The 18744-nt window shown below is 41.3% G+C and overlaps 1 protein-coding gene across 4 annotated transcripts in view; it reads right to left on the bottom strand.

The window, feature by feature from the left end:
• Positions 1–7355: 7355 nt before the first annotated feature.
• Positions 7356–18744, bottom strand: part of PRELID3A (PRELI domain containing 3A) — a 28916-nt gene continuing 17527 nt past the window's right edge. For 2 of the 4 annotated variants that reach the window (XM_053668839.1, XM_037134488.2), the window contains exon 6: positions 15813–18124. In XM_053668839.1, the coding sequence (XP_053524814.1) occupies positions 18032–18124 (93 nt within the window). In that variant the 3' untranslated portion in view covers positions 15813–18031. Of the gene's footprint in view, positions 7548–15812; positions 18125–18744 lie in introns of those variants that run through there. The other 2 variants (XM_053668840.1, XM_037134487.2) reach the window with 2 other exon arrangements.

Here is an 18744-nt window from a genome sequence, read left to right as displayed (position 1 = left end):
ATTATGCCATTACAGTTGTTCTATTCCTCCCTTTATTCCCCTCCACCCTGCACACCCCCTCCCCCACCATTCCCCCCTTTAGTTTATGACCATGTGTCTCAAGTTCTTTAGATTCTATGTCTCCCCTATTATTCTTGCCCTCCCCCCTATCTATTTTCTACCTACCATCTATGCTACTTATTTTCTGTACCTTCTCCCCCCTTCTCCTTCTCCCACTCCCCTGTTGCTAACCCTCCATGTAATCTTCATTTCTATGGTTCTGCTCCTGATCTAGCTGTCCTTTTAGTTTGCTTTTGTTTTAGGTGTGGTTGTTGATAACTGTGAGTTTGCTGTCCTTTCACTGTTCATCTTTTTTATCTTCTTTTTCTTAGGTAAGTCCCTTTAACATTTCATATAATAAGGGCTTGGTGATGATGAACTTCAGTTTGATCTTATCTGAGAAGCACTTTATCTGTCCTTCCATTCTAAATGAAAGCTTTGCTGGGTAGAGCAATCTTGGATGTAGGTCTTTGGATTTCATGACTTGGAATACTTCTTTCCAGCCCTTTCTTGCTGGTAAGGTGTCTTTTGAGAAATCCACTGACAGTCTGATGGGAACTCCTTTGTAAGTGACTGTCCCCTTATCTCTTGCTGCTTCTAGGATTCTCTCCATTTTAATCTTGGCTAATGTAATGATGATGTGCCTTGGTGTGTTTCTTCTTGTGTCCAACTTCTTTGGGACTCTCTGAGCTTCCTGGATTTCCTGGAAGTCTATTTCCTTTGCCAGATTGGGGAAATTCTCCTTTATTATTTGTTCAAATAAGTTTTCCACTCGTAGCTATTCCTCTTCCCCTTCTGGTACCCCTATAATTCGGATGTTGGAGCATTTAAAGATGTCCTGGAGGTTCCTAAGCCTCTCCTCACTTTTTTGAATTCTTGTTTCTTCATTCTTTTCTGTTTGGTCATTTTTTTCCTCTTTCTGGTCAACTCTGATTTGAGTCCCAGTTTTCTTTCCATTACTATTGGTTTCCTGTGCATTTCCATTCATTTCAATTAGTTTAGCCTTCATATGTTTTTCTAATTTGTGACTAAAATCAACCAGTTCTGTGAGCATCCTGATTACCAGTGTTTTGAACTGTCCATCTGAAAGTTTGGCTATTTCTTCATCACTTAGATTTTTCTGCTCTGGGGCTCTGAGTTCTTCTTGAGCCATGTTTCGATCTGTTCGTGCCGGTTTGGCTGAAGGGTTCATTGTTGTCAGACTTCCGTGAAGTTCAATTTTCTGTGGTTTTGGCTGTGTTTTTGTTGCTAAAACTTTGTTGTTTTTAAACTTGGTTGTGGGAGGAGGCATAGTGCTTCCACCTACGCCTCCATCTTGGCGGAAGTCTGTGTCAGGTCTTTGTTTTTAAGTCAGGAATACAATTCTAAATCAACCAATAACTACAGCCCTAAAGTGGCTAATTAGAAGACAGAAGCTTCAGTCAGCAGTTCACTCCCTTAGCATGGTTGACTTAGAGGTTGAAGAAGCCCTACCTGCCAGTCTGGGTTTCCTACTTCACCCTTGTAAATGCCACTCATCACATTATCATCTCTGGGTGCTCTTCCCCTTCCAGAGCTCCTGGGTGCAGTCACCATGCACAGCCCTGCCTCCCTCACAGAGCTTCTGTTCATTAAAAAATGCACATGCAGATGTACAGGGATCCTACAGAACTATAATTTGAGGCTGCTGCATAAATGTACAGGGTATGTTTATCAGTACTATTCATACTTGTTAACTTTACTATTTTTAAAGCATGATAATTAACTCTTACTAGTAATCATAACATTTTGATTAAAATGTATGTGCCAACTAGGCTGAAAAAATATTAAGTATTTCAAATTTGTCATATTAACATATTTGGCCAATAACAAGAAATAAGATATAAAGATACACTTTATTACATTAGGTATTTTGGGCTGTGTGTCACTATTAAAACATAATTTAGGGGATATTTTGATAATTTTCAGTAGCTAATAGCTACCAGTTATTAAGCACTTATCCTATATCAGATGCTGTGTTAAGCACCCTCAGCACATTTTCTCATTTAACACTCAGCTTGTTACAGAACAGATGCAGGTGTGGGAGGACAAGATATTGTTACCAGATGGAACTCTCCTCCTGGGGTCTCTCTGCACCAGGTTTGCCTTGCCTGTCACCCTTAGCAATTGGGATTATGGCTCTCAGTGCCAGAGTTCGGTGAAAAGGAAAGGAACTGTTTATTCAGAAGTTATACAGACTTAGAGTAATGATTTAATGTCTTTGTTAAAATCTCAGAGTCCCTTAAAACACCCACACACACAGTACTTCCCCCCCCCCCCTTTGCCTAGTCAGGCCAGTCAGGGGTACCGTATCTCAGGAAAAATAGAAGTCTGTGGCTCAGCTAGCTCCCAGTCCTTCCCAGTAATCCGTGCTCGGCTGGCAGGCCTCCCGCAGTCCCCAGCACTATCAGCTGTGTCACCTCGATCTCCAGTTCTTAATCCAAAACTATGTGGTACCTCATTGCCCACCAGCAAGAGTCCTTTTGTTACAGAACATATCGAGGGGTGAATAATATATTACCAAAAGGACCCCCCCTTTTTCTCTGGGGGCTCCTCCCCTGTACTAGGTTCACTTTGCCCACCACCAGAGGAAAGATGTCTCTCAATGCCAGAGATTGGTGAAAGGAAAGGAATTATTTATTTAAAAACTATACAGACTTAGAGTAGTGACTTAATGTCTTCATTAAAATACTAAAGTCCTTCAGAATACCCACAAACACACACAGTCCTCCCTTCTCCCTCTGCCTAGTCTGGCGTACTGTGTCTCAGGAAAAGAAGTTGAAATCCATGATTCAGGCTCCCAGGACCATCAGCTGAGTCACCACCACGACCCTCAGTTAATCCAAAGCCGTGTGGTCCCAACTCTCACCCAAGCCCCAAGGTGATTCTTGCTCTCTGCCCAAGCTGCATGGTCCTGCCCAGTATGGCTGCTGTGCCTGGGTTTGAATCCCTGTGCCAGTCTTCCTCTGCAGCCCCATTTCTGACTCCTCCCACAGTCAGCTACACCTGCCAGCATTCTTATTTCTTTCTAGCTTTACTGGGCTGCCATAGTAAGTCTGGGCAGGTGTGTCCCTGTAGCATGGAGCCAGTCATCTCCAAGCTCTCATGTGGGCACTGTAACGAGGGGCAATTGCTTCCCAGTTACATCCTGGGTCAAAGTCACTCCCACCTCTCTAGGTCAAAGTGGGGCCACAGCTGCTTAACATATCTATGAAGCTAGTCAGCTGTTACAGATATGTAAAATAACCATTTTTGCATATCAGATATGAAGTTGGCCAACTATTGATATGCAAAATAACTCAATGGCCCTGCTCTCTGTGTCCTATTCCACAATCCAGAGTTGTAGTGGCAGGGAGATCCTATATTTTTAAATTTTCTGGACGCTACAAGTTCTGTACCCCATTTAAAATCCTTCATTTGGGGGCCCTGGCTGCACCCCATTACAAACTCTGAAGAGGTAATATTAATATACTCTTATACAGATGAGAAACAGGGAATAGCAAGGATATCATCTGCCCAAGCTAAAACCACTAAGTAGCCCAGCATCAAACCTGAGGGTCTCTCCACTTCCAAACTGCGCTGGCGACCCTGCTGCATTTCCAGCTGCTTTTCCTATTAATTGCTATGATTCTGAATCCAGACCTTGAGTCACAGAAACATTCATTGAATACCAAGAACTATGCATGCAAAGCAGAACATCTCATCTTGGCTTCTAAAGAATTTTAAACTGGTGAGACAAATACATAATGAGAACAGTTTGTTTATTTTTTAAGCCCAAGACAATATAAACCTCTAGGAATGTATAGCAAGGTGTCAGCTTCAAGGACAGCTTCATGGAATCAGATTTTAAGGTGGGTTCAGAGAAGGGAGAGGACCCAGTCTTTCCCAAAGTACAATGTGATTGCCACCTCTATTGGAATCATCTGGTCCAATGCCTAGGACTTATTTTTGACTTTTTCCAACAACAACAACAACAAAGAATGCGAAACCTCTCTAATCAGGGAAGGTTATGCTAAGATTGTTTTTGAGCTGTTTGAAAAGAAGTAGAACAGCATGAAAAGAAACAGTCAGAAGGTGATTGTACTAATTTAGTATAAGGTGAAGTATTATCTATTATGTAACAAATTACCCCAGTGGCTTTAAACAATAAACATTATCTCACAAATTTCTGTGGGTCAGGAAATCAGTAGCAGCTTTAACTGGGTAGTTCTGGCCCATGGTCTCTAATGAGGTTGCAGTGAAGATGTCAGCTGGGGCTGCAGGTAGCTGAATGCTTCACTGGAGCCAGAGGACCCACTTTCAGGATGACTCCCTCACACAGGTCCCTCTGTCAGGCTCTTCCAAGTAGCTGGCTTGCCCCAGGGCAAGTGATACAGAGAGTAAGCAAGGTGCAAACTGCAGTGTCTTTTATGACCTAGCCTAGGAAGTCACAGACCATCATGGAATGGTCCACAGTATTCCACTGACCCCACTGTTCAACCCTGCTCTGTATGGAAAAGACTACGCACAGGTGTGGTCACCAGGAGGCATCCTTTTTGGGGCTGCCTTAGAAGCTGTCTACACCATCCAATAAGTACCTGAAGCAGACTGGGGCAGTTAAAATGAAAAGACAGAATTGCTCTGAGACCTTCTATAGGCATATTTGGTTTCTAAATGGCTGCAGAGAGTGCAAGAGGAAGAAGTCAAATAATTCAGGTTCTATGCTCAGGAAGGAACGCAGTTCAGTGGAAGGCTCCAAGTTTAGTTTTATTTATGCTGCTTGAGAGATTCAGTGGGATCTTTAAGAAAGGGGTCAGTTTTACAGAAAGATATTCTCCAAAGGGCCAGGTAGTGAATACTTTAGGCTTGTGGGCCTCCTACAGTTTCTGTCATCTACTCCTTTGTGTAGGGAGTGGGAGGGGTTATTTACAGTCCTTTAAAAATGCAAAAAAAAACATTTTTAGCTCACAGGCTGTAGTTTGCCAACTCCTGCCCTAAGCAAACTGTCCTGTAAGAGCAGAAAATACAAGCATAGAACCTAATGAGAAGTCAAGACTGCAAATCCAAATCATTACTGAGTGAGTACTCAACTTCTTAACCAATTGCCTTTTTTTTTAGTGTTGATAGTTAACTCTTAACTAGCGATTATACAAATTTTAGAAAAACAGAACACACCCTCACTAAAAATATTTTCATCAGTGAAGCCCAGTAATCCTCCCTGGGTGAAGCTGGAAAAGCCTGCTTTGGTGCAGCCTGTCACCTATCAGACTCAGTAAGCAAAGACAGGCTCTGATTCTTTATGGGCACTTTATTCGGCTGGCCGGTAATCTGAGAAGACAGCAGGTTTGTACCCTAACAGACCACTCTACATTTCCTTTCAAGCCAGCCTTTTTATAACAGAGATCGAACCTTGGGATGAAACCTGAAAAAGACACCAGAGTTCGGGCTGCCTGTTGCTACCAAACCCAATAAGCAGACACAGGGAGTGAATCTTTATGGGAACATTATTCAGATGGCTGTCGATCTGAGATGGCAGATTCATACCCTAACAGATTATCTTGTCTTTTCTTTCCAGGCCAAGGTTTTTATAGTAGGGAATATACAAGGTGTGGTGAGGGGTTTTGAAATTCAGGGAAATGTTAATTGGATTTAAAAAACAACCTCAGCATTCTTGCCTGGGCAGTAGTCTTAAACTGCGCCCCAGGTGGTGGTCTTTAGCTGGGTCCTGGGCAGCGGTCATCTCACCCTGGAGTACAATGGCTCAGATATCTCTTGAGTTGCATGCAGTCCTTCTGAGGATGAAGGTGGAACTGCTTAAGGTCTCCTGAAGTCAGGGTGCGTCATACCTTCTGTTCCTGGAACAAAAGCTTCTATACTCATTGATTACTAAGCTTATTAGCTATCACTCAAACTAAAATTTTCCCACTCTTAAGTTCCCTATCGGTGAGGTATTCAGGGAAAATGAGATTTAAAACACTGCAGCATTCTCAGCCTGGACAGTTAGCTGTGCCCCGGGCAGTGTGTCTCTCCCTGGAACATAGTGGCTCTTTTACTACCTTCATTGCTTACAGTCTCTTACGGAGAGCAAAGGCCAATCACTGTGGTCTCCTGGAGTCAGGGTGGGCTTTATCTGCAGTTCCTGAAACAATAGCTTTTCACCTGCATTAACTACTAGGCTTATTAACTATTACCTGAAACTAAAACTTTTCACTCTTGAATCCCTCCCTGGTCATAGGAACTCCACCGCCCAGCGCTGGCCAGTGCCAGCAGTAAGCACTGCAGACCAGAGCCACAGGCCCGTGTGGAGGTGCTTCGCAGCCCCCTCTGGTTCAATACTTTGAAGTGGTCACCACTGTCTGTGTTTTACAGATGAGGAAACAACAGTTAAGTGGTCACATGGTCTGCCCAGGTTTACTCCTCATACCTATAATTGCCTGGTTCATTCTCCTTTGCTGCCAAAGTTCCCAGAATAATCCTGCCTCTTCTTTAGATAGTGAAGTTGTAACAGAACTTAAGAAAATCTGTTCTTAATGTATTGAGCGTTCACTGAGGTTCAGCCGTAAGTAGACATCTGGGAGTGAAGACTATTTGGGGCTGGGGGCTGAGGGCTGGGGGGAGGAAGGAGATGCAGAGACATCCCGAAGATAACTGCTGTATCAAAGCATGCCTGGCTCTTCCTAAATGTGAGGACAGAGGTGCTGGAGGCAATCACCCACCCTTTGGAAGCCAAAAAGCCACTGGCTCAAATCAGATAGATACAGTTTTAATACTTCTAATGCTTCTAATGGGAGGAAGAGTCTTCCAGGAACATTTGGTCATCACTTTTCCTACAAGAAGGGAAGTCTCTGACTCCAGAGAGCTCTGGGCACTGCTTCTACAGTCAGGGGTTACAGCTGCCACCTAACCAGAAGGCACACACGGACACAGGCTCCACAGGTCTGATGGCTTCACAGCTGGCTTGTCTGAAGAGTTCACACAGCAATTAACACATTCATTTATTCCTACCAAACTCAAAGGCCACAAACACAACTATATAACATGAAATGAAGGAAAGGCAGCAGAATTCTGAATTTATGTCTATGCTTTTGGCAAAATAATAAAACCTTAAGCCAGTAATATGACATTATCAAAGTAACTAGTTTTTCTGATACTCATTTCTTCTCTAAAAAATGTAAACTGTTTGATTTGGTTAAAATATAAATAAGGAAAATTGTATCCCACTTCATGTTCAGATACCAAAATTAAATAGGTAACGATGCTTTAGGATGGGAGAGATAAAAAAAGAAACCAGAATTTATTTATTAAAAATTGTGTATTTATTCTTACATGTTTAAACTTCAGTCACTTTCAAAGTACTCTCCATTTGATGTAGTGCATATGCCAAGACGTTTTTTCCACTGCTCAAAACAGTTTCTGAACTTGCCAATTTTGATGCCTTTTAGTGCTTCTGTCATTTTTTCATTTCACCTCTTCCACATCAGCAAAACATTTCCCTTTGCAGCTTTTCTCATCTGGGGAAACAACAAAAAAAGTCACTCAGGGTGAGATCAGGTGAATAGGGAAGGTGGGGCACGAGGGACATACTGGTTTTTGGTCAAAAACTGCTGAACACTCAGCACAGTATGGGCAGGTGTGCACCTAAATCGCCCATTATTGAAATGGGTAAACATGTTTAATCTTCAAAAAATTCACTGGAACCGAACACAGCCTCTCACAACAACACCAACTGGTACAACGATGCAGACGGATTCCTAGAACACTCACCTGGGGGGGGAGCCTGGACTACATGGGGCCTGCCCTGGAGAAGATCATTCCAGGGGTTTTGGGGGGAGTCTGCCCTCATATATTACTTTCTGTCTACATACTAAAAAACCCACCTCCTAAATTAAGGACTATGGTCAGTGGAAGATAATGAAATCTGGTAAATAAGAGTCTGTGCGGAATACCTGTGATGTTGCTAAAACAGGAAACTTCAGTACTGTCCAGCCAGTGGCAGAGCACAAGGCACTCATTCGATGGAAGTGTCAGTGCCCCTCGTCCTGGTGAGTTCCACGGCCCAGACCTTGTGGGACCTCAGGGACCGATGGCCTGAAATTGGTAGTGTTAACAAGCTCCCAAGGTCAACTTCAGGCTCTAATGTTTAAAGCCACTGTGCCAGCCCTGTGAAACACCATTTTTATGAGAAAGTCTAGGGGAATATCCATGGCCTATGATCACAGCAAACTGGAAGATCAAAACCCACAAGAAACTTCTATATGAATGTTAGGTTATAGAATATGAGGATGCCATTCCCTGCTTCACTCCGACATTTTGGTTTCCAGGAAGACAATATCAAAGATTTAAATTAACTGTTTAGTAAACAAAAACCTTTCCACCAAAAACAAGATTAAAGGTTAAGTATAGGCCAAGATGTAGCATATTCGTTCCCATTCTAGTCCCTTTCCTTTGTGTCTCTAGGCTGCATTAACCACAGATGTTCCTTCTGACAAACCAAGTGTAGAGCAAGAGTGATTGGCCCCACCACCCAGGGTGGGTGACGAATGCCCAACCATTTGCTGCTCTGGTCCTGGATGCAGGGAGCCTGCAGGCTGGTACCACCAGTGCTTCATGCTCTGGCACAGCTCAAAGCTGAGAGGTTCCAATTCTGTGTTCGGTTGATCAAGTACCCACTCCAAGACCTCATGCCCCTGCAGAGAAAACAGCCTTGAAGAACCTCCCATGGGGCTATGTCCACACTTAAACAGGGTGAGATGGAGGCCTCTGCCAAGTGTCGTCATGCTCATGTTCTGACACCTCTGCCACAGGGCATCTCAGGAAAGGAAGCCCCTCCAAGTGCTGGGGCCACCTGCTGAACATCAATGCCACAGCACTGTTAACAGATATTTATTATGAAGCAACACTATAAGGTTAAAGTTGAGCTTTTCAATATTTTTCTCAAATTAGAAATCCAGTTTAAATTTCACAGGGTTATCTTTGCTCAACTTTCATGGTGACTTACCATAAAACATTTGCTTTTGTGTTTATGGTAAATTCCAAATAGAAAAAGAGTTACACAGATAAATACTAAATCCATGTCCAGACCAAAATCCAAGGACAAGGATTGTTGTCCTTGTTTTGGTTGTGCAAGCAGGCAAAGTGTATCTACCTATGCCTCCATCTTGGCCAGAAGTACAGGTAGTATTGCAATCTTAAGACCAAGTGTTCCGATCCATGACCAAGGGATGTTGTTCCATTCATTTGTCTTCTTTTATTTCTTTCAGCAATGTTTTGTTAACTATTTGTATAAGTTCTTCACCTTCTTGTTTTAACTTTTGTTTTTTAATATATTTTATTCTTTTGGATGTAACTGTTAATTGGGTTGCTTTCTTAAGTTTTCTTTTCAGATTGTTCATGGCTAGTGTAGGAAACACAAGTTATTTTTATGTGTTGGTCCTGTACCCTGGAATTTTGCTGAATTCCTGTACTAACTTTCTGTAGGTTCTTTAGGATTTTCTACATATAGGATAATGTCATCTGTAAATAGAGATAGTTTTACTTCTTTCCAGTTTGGATGCCAAATATTTCTTTTTCTTGTCTAGTTACTCAGGTTAGAACTTCCAATACAATGTTGAATAGCACTGGTAAAAATAGGCATCTTTGCTTTGTTCTTGATTTTAGTGAGAAAGACTTCAGTCTTTCACCATTGAGTAGAGCATTAGCTATGGGTTTTTCAAAAATACCCTTTACCACATGGAAGCAGTTGAGAAGTATTCCCCTCACTATTTTGGAAAGAGTTTGCAAAGGATTGGTGTTAATTCTATTAGAAGTTTGGATTTTTCTTTATTGAAAGGCTTTTAATTGCTAATAAGGCTTTACCTGTCATAGGTCTGTTGAGTTTTTCTATTTCTTATTTTATTTTAAAAAATTTTATTTTTAGAGAGGGGGAAGGGAGAAAGAAGAGAGGAAGAGAAACATTGATATGAGACAGAAGCCTTCATTGGTTGCCTTTTACACAGGCCCTGACCAGTCACCAACCCCACAACCCAGGCATGTGCCCTGTCCAGGAATCAAACCGATGACTTGCAGAATCACACCCAACTAAGTGAGCCAAACCGTCAGGGCAGATTTTCTACTTCTTCCTGAGTCACTTTTGGTAATTTGTGATCCAGAAATTTATTTATCTCATCTAGGTTACCTAATTTGTTGGTGTATAACTGTTCATAGAAATGCTCCCACTTTCATTTCTGATTTTTTTTTTTTTACTTTGAGTCCTTTTTTTTTTCGGTCAGTTTAAGTAAAGGTTTGTCAGTGTTGCTGACCTTTTCAATGGAACAACTTTGGTTTCAAAAATTCTGTCTATTGTTTTTCTAGTCTCTATTTTATCTTCTCTCTAATCTTTATCATTTCTTCTGCATGCCATTTGTTTTCTTTCTGTTCTTTCTTCTCTCTCTCTGTCTCATTTTGCTCCTTAAAGTCAGGTTAATTATTTGAGATCTTTTCTCTCTTTTTTTTTAACTTTTTATAAAGGAAAGTAAAAGGAGAAAGGGAGAGAAATGTCAATGCGTGAGAGATACATAGATCAGTTGTCTCTTGCTCACCCTCAACTGGGGAGCTGGTCTGCAACCCACACATGTCCTGACTGGGAATTGAACTGACAGCCCCTCAGTTCACAGGTCAGCACTCAGTCCACTGAGCCACACCAGCCAGAGCCCTCTTCTTTACTATAGGTATTTTTAACTGTGAATGTCCCTCTGGGTACTGCTCTCACTGCATCTCATATGCATTCATATGTTTTGTTTTCATTTTCATTCATATTAGAATATTTTATAATTTCACTCATAATTTTTTGACTCACTGGTTGTTAGAAATATACTTTTTAAATTTCACATATTTGTGAATTTTTCAGTGTTCCTTATCCTATTGATTTGTAACCTCACTTCATTGTAACCACAAAAGATACTTTTTATTTGTCTAATTAAATGTATTGAGATTTATTTTCAGGCTAAAATATAGTCTATCCTGGAGAATATTCCATGAGTTCTTAAGAAAAATGTATATTCTGCTTTTACTGGGTGAACTGTTCTATATATTTCTGTTAGATTAAGTTGGTTTATATGGTGTTGTTCAAGTCCTCCATTTCCTTATTGATCTTCTGATGTTCTATTCCATTATTGAAAGTAGATTGTTGAAGTCTCCAACTATTATAGTATTGTCTAATTCTCCCTTCAGTTCTGTTAATGTTTGTTTTATATATTTTGTGGTTCTGTCATTTGGTGTGTATATGGTTATAACTTTTATTTTCTTTATGATTTAACCCTTTTATCAATATATATGTCCTTCATCTCTTGTATAAAGTCTATTGTTTTTAAAACCTCACCCAAGGACTTCCGCCAAGATGGAGGTTTAAGGTGGATGTGCCTGCCTCCTCTCGCAACCAAGTTTAAGGACAACTAAATATTAGCATCAGAAAACACAACCAGAACACGGAAAACTGAACTTTTCGGAAGTCCGCAAACAACAAATTCTTCGGCCCGACCGGTAAGGGGGCGAAACCGGGGCGGCGGGTGAGGAGTTACAAAGGAGAACTCGATCGACCCGGGCGCGGGCGCGGAATCCAGACGCGCGAATCCAGTCGCACGGGTTCCAAACCCAGGATTGGACCTAGTGAGCAGCCCACCGGGTGAGCCACTACGGAGGAGTCAGTGGGGAGGCGGTGGCAGCGAGTTGACTGTGGGTGCCCGGTTACGCGCGGGTGAGGGAGTGAGCGGTGGGACCGGCTGCAGCTGCGGCGCCATTTTCCCCGCTCTGACCACGCCCCCACATACAGCGTCACAACCCAGCGACCTGGGAATCCAAGGCGCCGCTTCTCTCACTTAAAGGGCCAGAACAGACCAAAAATGTCGCAGGGGGACCTCAAAGTCCCGGAGATAAATCTGTGATGAAGAAATAGCAAATCTCTCAGACGCACAGTTTAAAACACTGGTCGTCAGCTTCCTCACAGATCTGGTGGACTATAGCCACAAATTAGAGAAACATATGAAGGCTAAATTAAGGGAAATGAATGGAATTCCACAGGAAACCCATAGAGATGAAAAAAAACTGGGACTCAACTCAATGGAGTGAACCAGAAGGAAGAAAAAAATGATCAATCAGAAAGGAATGAAGAAATAAGAATTCAGAAAAATGAGGAGAAGCTTAGGAACTTCCAGGACATCTATAAACGCTCCAATATCCGAATTATAGGGGTACCAGAAGGGGGAAAGACACAACCACCAGTGGAAAAACTATTTGAACAAATAATAAAAGAAAATTTCCCCAATCTGGCAAAGGAAACAGACTTCCAAGAAATCCAAGAAGCCCAGAGAGTACCAAAAAAGTTGGACTCAAGAAGAAACACACCAAGGCATATCATAATTACATTAGCCAAAATTAAAACGAAGGAGAGAATCCTGGAAGCAGCAAGAGCTAAGGGGACAATCACCTACAAAGGAGTCCCCATCAGGCTGTCAGCAGATTTCTCAAAAGAGACCTTACAGGCAAGAAGGGGCTGGAAAGAAATATTCCAAGTCATGAAAACTAAAGACCTACAACCAAGATTGCTCTACCCAGCAAAACTTTCATTTAGAACGGAAGGACAGATAAGGTGCTTCTCAGATAAGACCAAATTCAAGGAGTTCATCATCACCAAGCCCTTATTATATGAAATGTTAAAGGGACTTATCTAAGAAAAAGAAGTTAAAGAAACATGAACAGTGAAAGGACAACAAGCTCACAGTTATTAACAACCACACCTAAAACGAAAGCAAACTAAAAGGACAGCTAGATCAGGAGTGGAAACATAGAAATGAAGATCTCCAGTAGGGTTAGCAACAGGGGAGTGGGAGGAGAAGACGGGGAGAGAAGGTACAGAAAACAAGTAGCATAGACAGTAGATAGAAAATAGATGGGGGGGGGCAAGAATAGTATGGGAAATACAGAACCTAAAGGACTTGAGACACATGGACATAAGCTAAAGGGGGGGTAATGGGGGGGTTGGGGGGGCAAGGTGGAGGGGAATGAAGGGGGGAATAGAACAACTGTAACAGCATAAACAATTCAAAAAATAAATAAATTTATTTAATTAAAAACAAAACAAAACAAAACCTCACCCAAGGATATGTTTATTGATTTTAGAGAGGGAGGGAGAGAGAGAGAGAAACATTGGTGTAAGAGAAAAACATCAATCAGTTTCCCTCATACATACCCTGACCAAGTATCAAACCTACAGCCTAGTTATGTGTCCTGACCAGGACCAAACCTGCAGCCTTTTGGTGTATGGGATAATGCTCCAACCAAATGAGCCACCTGGCCAGGGCTTAAAGTATATGTTTTTTTTTTCTTAGTATGGCCACCCCACTCTTTTTGGGTTCCTATTTGCATAGACTATCTTTTACCCTCCTTTCACATTTGAACCTATTTGTCTAAAAAAGTGAGTCTTTTGTAGACACCATAAATAGTATAATCATGTCTTTTTATTCATTCTGCCAATTTGTCTTTTAATTTTTGAATTTAATCCATTTACCTTTAGAGTGATCACTGCTAAAGAATTAGCTTCTTACATTTTGCTATGTTTTCTCTAAATTTCATAACTTTTCATACCCAAAGTCTTCCACACTGTCTTCTGTTGTGTGTGATTTTTTTTCTAGTATACCATTTTGATTCTCCCTTTGAATCCTTTTCTGTATACCTTCTTAGTTATTTTTTCACTGGTTACCCTGGTAATTATAATTAACATCTTATATTTATATAATATAGTTTGAATTAATACCAATTTAGCTTCAATAATGTATTATTAAGGGCTCTGTAGAGGAACAGAATCGATATGTGTATGTGTGTTATGTACACATATATACACATACATCTAATTTTAAGGAATCAAAATTTTATTTTAAGGAATTGGCTCACGTGATTATGAAGGCTGGCAAGTCCAACATCTGCAGAGTAGGCTAATTAAGATTAACTGCTTCCCTGATTGGTTTGGGGGGTGTCCAACCTGCAGCCAGAAGGCCGCATGCATCCCAGGATGGCTATGAATGCGACCCAATACAAGATCAAAAATTTCCTTAAAACACTATGAGATTTTTTTGTGATTACATATTGCCATGTATTTAATGTGTGGCCCATGACAACTCTTCTTCCAGTGTGGTCCAGAGATGCCAAAAGTTCGGACACCCTGGTTTAAGTATTTGACTATAATCCATAATTCTATAAGTTGATTGATTCTGTTATATGGAACCACAAAAGACTCCAAATAGCTACAGCAATCTTGATAAAAATGAACAAAGTTGGAGGAATCACACTACCTGATATTAAACTATAATATAAGGCCATAGAAATCAAAACAGCATGGACATGATACTGGCATAAAACACATATAGACCAATGGAACAGAAGAGAGAGCCCAGAAATAAATTTATTAATTTATGGTCAATTAATATTTAACAAAGGATGCAAAAACATACAATAGAATAAAGACAGTCCTTTCAATTGTGTTGGTTGGGAAAACTGAACAGATATGTGTCAAAAATGAAACTAGACCACCTTCTTACACCATGTACAAGAATAAACTCAAAATGAGTTAAAGACTTAAATGTTAGACTTGAAACTATAAACATCCTAGAGGGAAACACAGATAGTAAAATCTTGGACATTTCTAGTGGCAGAATTTTTTCTGATCTATCATCCTGGCCAAGAAAGACAAAAATAATAACATTAATAACAACCAAATGGGACCACAAAGTTTTTGCACAACAAAGGAAATCATCAGCAAAATGAAAAGACAGCCCATTGAATGGGAAGAACATATTCGCCAATGATACACTGACAAGGCATTAATATCCAAAACTTACAATGAACTTATAAAACTCAACACCAAGAAAACAATCTAATTTAAAAATGAGCAAAGGAACTGAACAGCCACTTTTCCAGAGAGGACATACACATGGCCAATAGACACATGAAAAGATGTTCAACATCACTAATCATCAGAGAGATGCAAATTAAAACCACAATATCATCTCACACCTGTCAGAATGGCCATCACCAATAAACCAACAAACAACAACTGCTGGTAAGGATGTGGAGAAAGGGAACCCTAGTGCACAGTTGGTGGGAATGCAGACTGGTACAGACACTGTGGAAAGAAGTATGGAGATACTTCAAAAAATTAAAAATGGAACTGCCTTATGACCCAGTGATTCCACTTCTGGAAATGTATCTGAAGGAACCCGAAACACTAATTCAAAAGAATATATGTACCCCTATGTGCATTGTAGCACTTACAATAGCCAAAATTTGGAAGCAGCCCAACAGCCCCTCAGTAGATAAGTGGATAAAAAAGCTATAGTACACTTACACAATGGAATACTGCTTGACCATGAAAAGAAAAAAATCTTACCCTTTGTGACAGCATGGACAGACCTGGTGAATATTATACTAAGTGAAATAAGCCAGGCAGAAAAAGAACAGTACCATATAATTTCACTCATATGTGGAATCTAGTGAACAAAATAAACTAAGAAACAAAGGTGGTTCTGTCATTGTTACCGGCTTACTGGCTGTTTCATTGGAAGGACTGATTCTTGGAGCACCCATCTCCATGCTATTTTTCGTGATGTCAGATAACTGTTTTACTTTTAGTTTTGAAATTATTATAGATTCACAGGAAGCTGCAAAATGACAGGAATGCCCTGTGTACCCTTCACTCATTCCCCCCTAGTAATATCTTATATACCAGGAATTTAACACATACAACACAGTGAATTTTTAAAAAGATTTTATTTATTTTAGATAGAGATGAAGGAAGGGAGAAAGAGATGGAGAGAAATAATGATGCATGAGATATACATCAGTCAGTTGCCTGGTGCACACCCCCACGCAGGAACCTGGCCTGAAACCCAGGCATGTGCCCTGACCAGGAACCAAACCAGTGACCTTTCAGTCTGCAAGCCAGTGTTCAGTCCACTGAGCCACACCAGCCAGGGCCAACACAATGAATTTTAAAAGAGTACTTCAGATCAGACTTAACCATATGAAATTTCACAACATCAGAGATAAAAAGATCCTAAAAGCATTCAGAGAGAAAAAAAACCCACATACAGAGAATCAAGAATCAGAGTACAAAACAATGGAGCAATTCCTGTAAAATTTTGAGTGAAAATATTTTTTATCTAGAATCATATGTTCAGCCAAGCTATGAATGAAGCATGAAAACAGAATAAACATTTTCATATGCACCAAGGCTTAGGAGCTACTACAAGATCTCCTTCTCCTTCTAGAAAAGGACAGAGAGGAAGGGAGTGAAGGGAGTGAATCCAGGAGGCAAGGGTTCTGGGAAAGGAGGTGGGCCAAGGAAATGCCCAGGAATGAGGACAGCCTTGTGGCCGCTTGGTCAGAGGACAGTGAGACCAGGAAGGACAGCACCCAGGAAACCGGAAAGGGAGATGCTACCTCCAAGGTCTGGCCCATGGAAAATGATGCCATGGGCGCTGTGGAGAGTAGGTAAGCGTTGTAGAAGGACTCAGCCACAGACTTTAAAAAATAAAATTAAATTGGTGAAAAAATAAGATTAGTAGTACATTCAAGGGAAAAAGTTATATTAGGAAAACACAATTATGGTATTTAGGTTTGGCTTTGTAATGCCTTTTCAAAGTTCTGGAAACTATGAGTGTACTTTTCGCCATAAATTACAATATAGCTATACTGGAAAAATAAGGGAGGGAGAGAAGATGTAAGACAGGTAAAATAATAATCTACCACAACAGGAAGCCAACAGGTAATATCTGAAATTGCTGAATCAAGAAATAGTACAATATGCTTATTTATTTAGAAATCTAGCATTAATGGCAGAAACTGCCAAAGAAGTTTCAGTTCCTCTCAGAAGGGTTGATTGAACCTTACTCTGTAGAAGGGGTTAAGAGTTTTCTTTTGTGATAAAATTTGTAACTCTATTTTACCTTAAGCTATATTCATTAAACAGTCTGATAAAAATAGAATTTCATTTTGGATTGGAAGTACTATTATCAAACAAAAAGTAAAATAATTAGTATCGAATAATTAGTTTATCTAATAAAACACAGTGAAACAGTTCTACCTACTCTTTATGGAGGAGGCCTTCTCTAAGATTTTTATAATTTGCAATATATTGAAAGAAGTTGTACATTTTACTCTGGAAAATGGGAAAATTAAACTCTTGATTTGGAAGTACCTTGAATCCTCCTGGATAGCCGAGTGCTTAAAATCATGAGCGCTGCCGCCGCCACCTCCTGACAGTGGCTCTCCATGAGGACAGGTCTGAACGGTGAGAAGTGACACGGGCCTTCAGCGCTTGGGGTCACTGGTCTAGAGTGGCAGGACAGACTAGTTGCAGGCCGAGGACAGAGTGCTTTGCTCTGCTGACCAATTCTGCCCCTGATTGGAAAACTCATGGTACTGTCAACCACACATGTCCCTGTGGGGGGAGGACGCCCCTACTACAGGGTGTGCAGATTTTTTTGCTGTGATGAGAAGGGTACTTGGCAACACCGTCTCAAATGATACATGGTAGCCAGATATGTGTGAAGAGGCTGGTGGTGAAGACTGTCATTTCAGAGGCATGGGAGGGAAATGGGCAGCTCTCTGAAAAGAGAAAAGCTATTTAGCGAGATCCTAAGAACTGGCAAGAAAGAGCTGGGAGCTGCGGCTAAGCAGAAAATAGACAAGGCACATGAACAATCTGACTAACTGCTGGCATGGGGCAACTGGGCTGTGAGCAGGGCCAGTTCCCAGGACCCTGGTCAGCAATCAGGATGACAAAGTGGCAGCTTCATGGTCCTTGTCTTCCTCCTGTCAGAGGTCTTCTTCCTTTGGGTCTCACTCTGCAATGGACTAGAACTCCACCTGCGCTTTGGCTAGGCCTTCAGTCCTGGATGGTCACCACCAGGAGCCTGGCGGGGGCTATGAGCGGGCAGGCAGCAGGTTCCAGCAGATTCCATACCTTTCAGACTGTACTGGGGAACCATATCCAGGACACGCTTCTTTCTTCCTTTCTTTTTTTCTCTTTCTTTCCTCTTTGATTTTTTGGATGAGGCATCTGATTAAAGATTGAGGCAGCTTAGTACGAGGAAACTGAATGTAACAGAGTCCACAACTCAAAGTGACACCATCACATACACCACAATGCCCATACACACCATGCTCTCCCAGCAGGCAGGCCCTCTACATGTGGCCACCTTAGTGGTGCATCCAGGGAAGAAAAGAGAATCAGTCACAGACCATGACTTTGAGTTCAAGGTAAAGGTGTCTGGCAAACCTAGACTTCAATGACTTAAGAAAAATCAGCAACAAGTTCTCAAAGAAGCCTGAACCCCATGGCTCTCGTTTGCTGACTGATGCATGAAATGTGTCAGTGTATACAGATGTATACACTCGGTGTATACAGATGCTGCTGACAGCCAGCCAGACGGACTGACCATGGAAGTGGGGCCCAGATCAGCACAGTGAGAAAGTCAACAGGGTGGGAGTTTCAAGGCAGGAGAGTAGGGATTTCCTGAACAGAGGGTAGCAGGAAACTCAGACTTTCCTGTAAGGTAGGGAGATTGCTGCTGACCAATGAAGTGTCAAATCAGTTCTGACAGGCAGACACTGCTGACCTACAAAACCAAGGGATATTTGTGTAGGTCAAGGAGGTGCTAAAAATGGCTTTGGCCACTA

The sequence above is a fragment of the Artibeus jamaicensis genome, unplaced genomic scaffold, assembly GCF_021234435.1.
Source record: "Artibeus jamaicensis isolate MK-2021 breed Jamaican fruit bat unplaced genomic scaffold, CSHL_Jam_final contig_511, whole genome shotgun sequence".
NCBI classification, from domain to species: domain Eukaryota; kingdom Metazoa; phylum Chordata; class Mammalia; order Chiroptera; family Phyllostomidae; genus Artibeus; species Artibeus jamaicensis.
The sequence above is the reverse complement of the archived record's forward strand: the minus strand, read 5'-3'. Positions and strand labels throughout refer to the sequence as shown.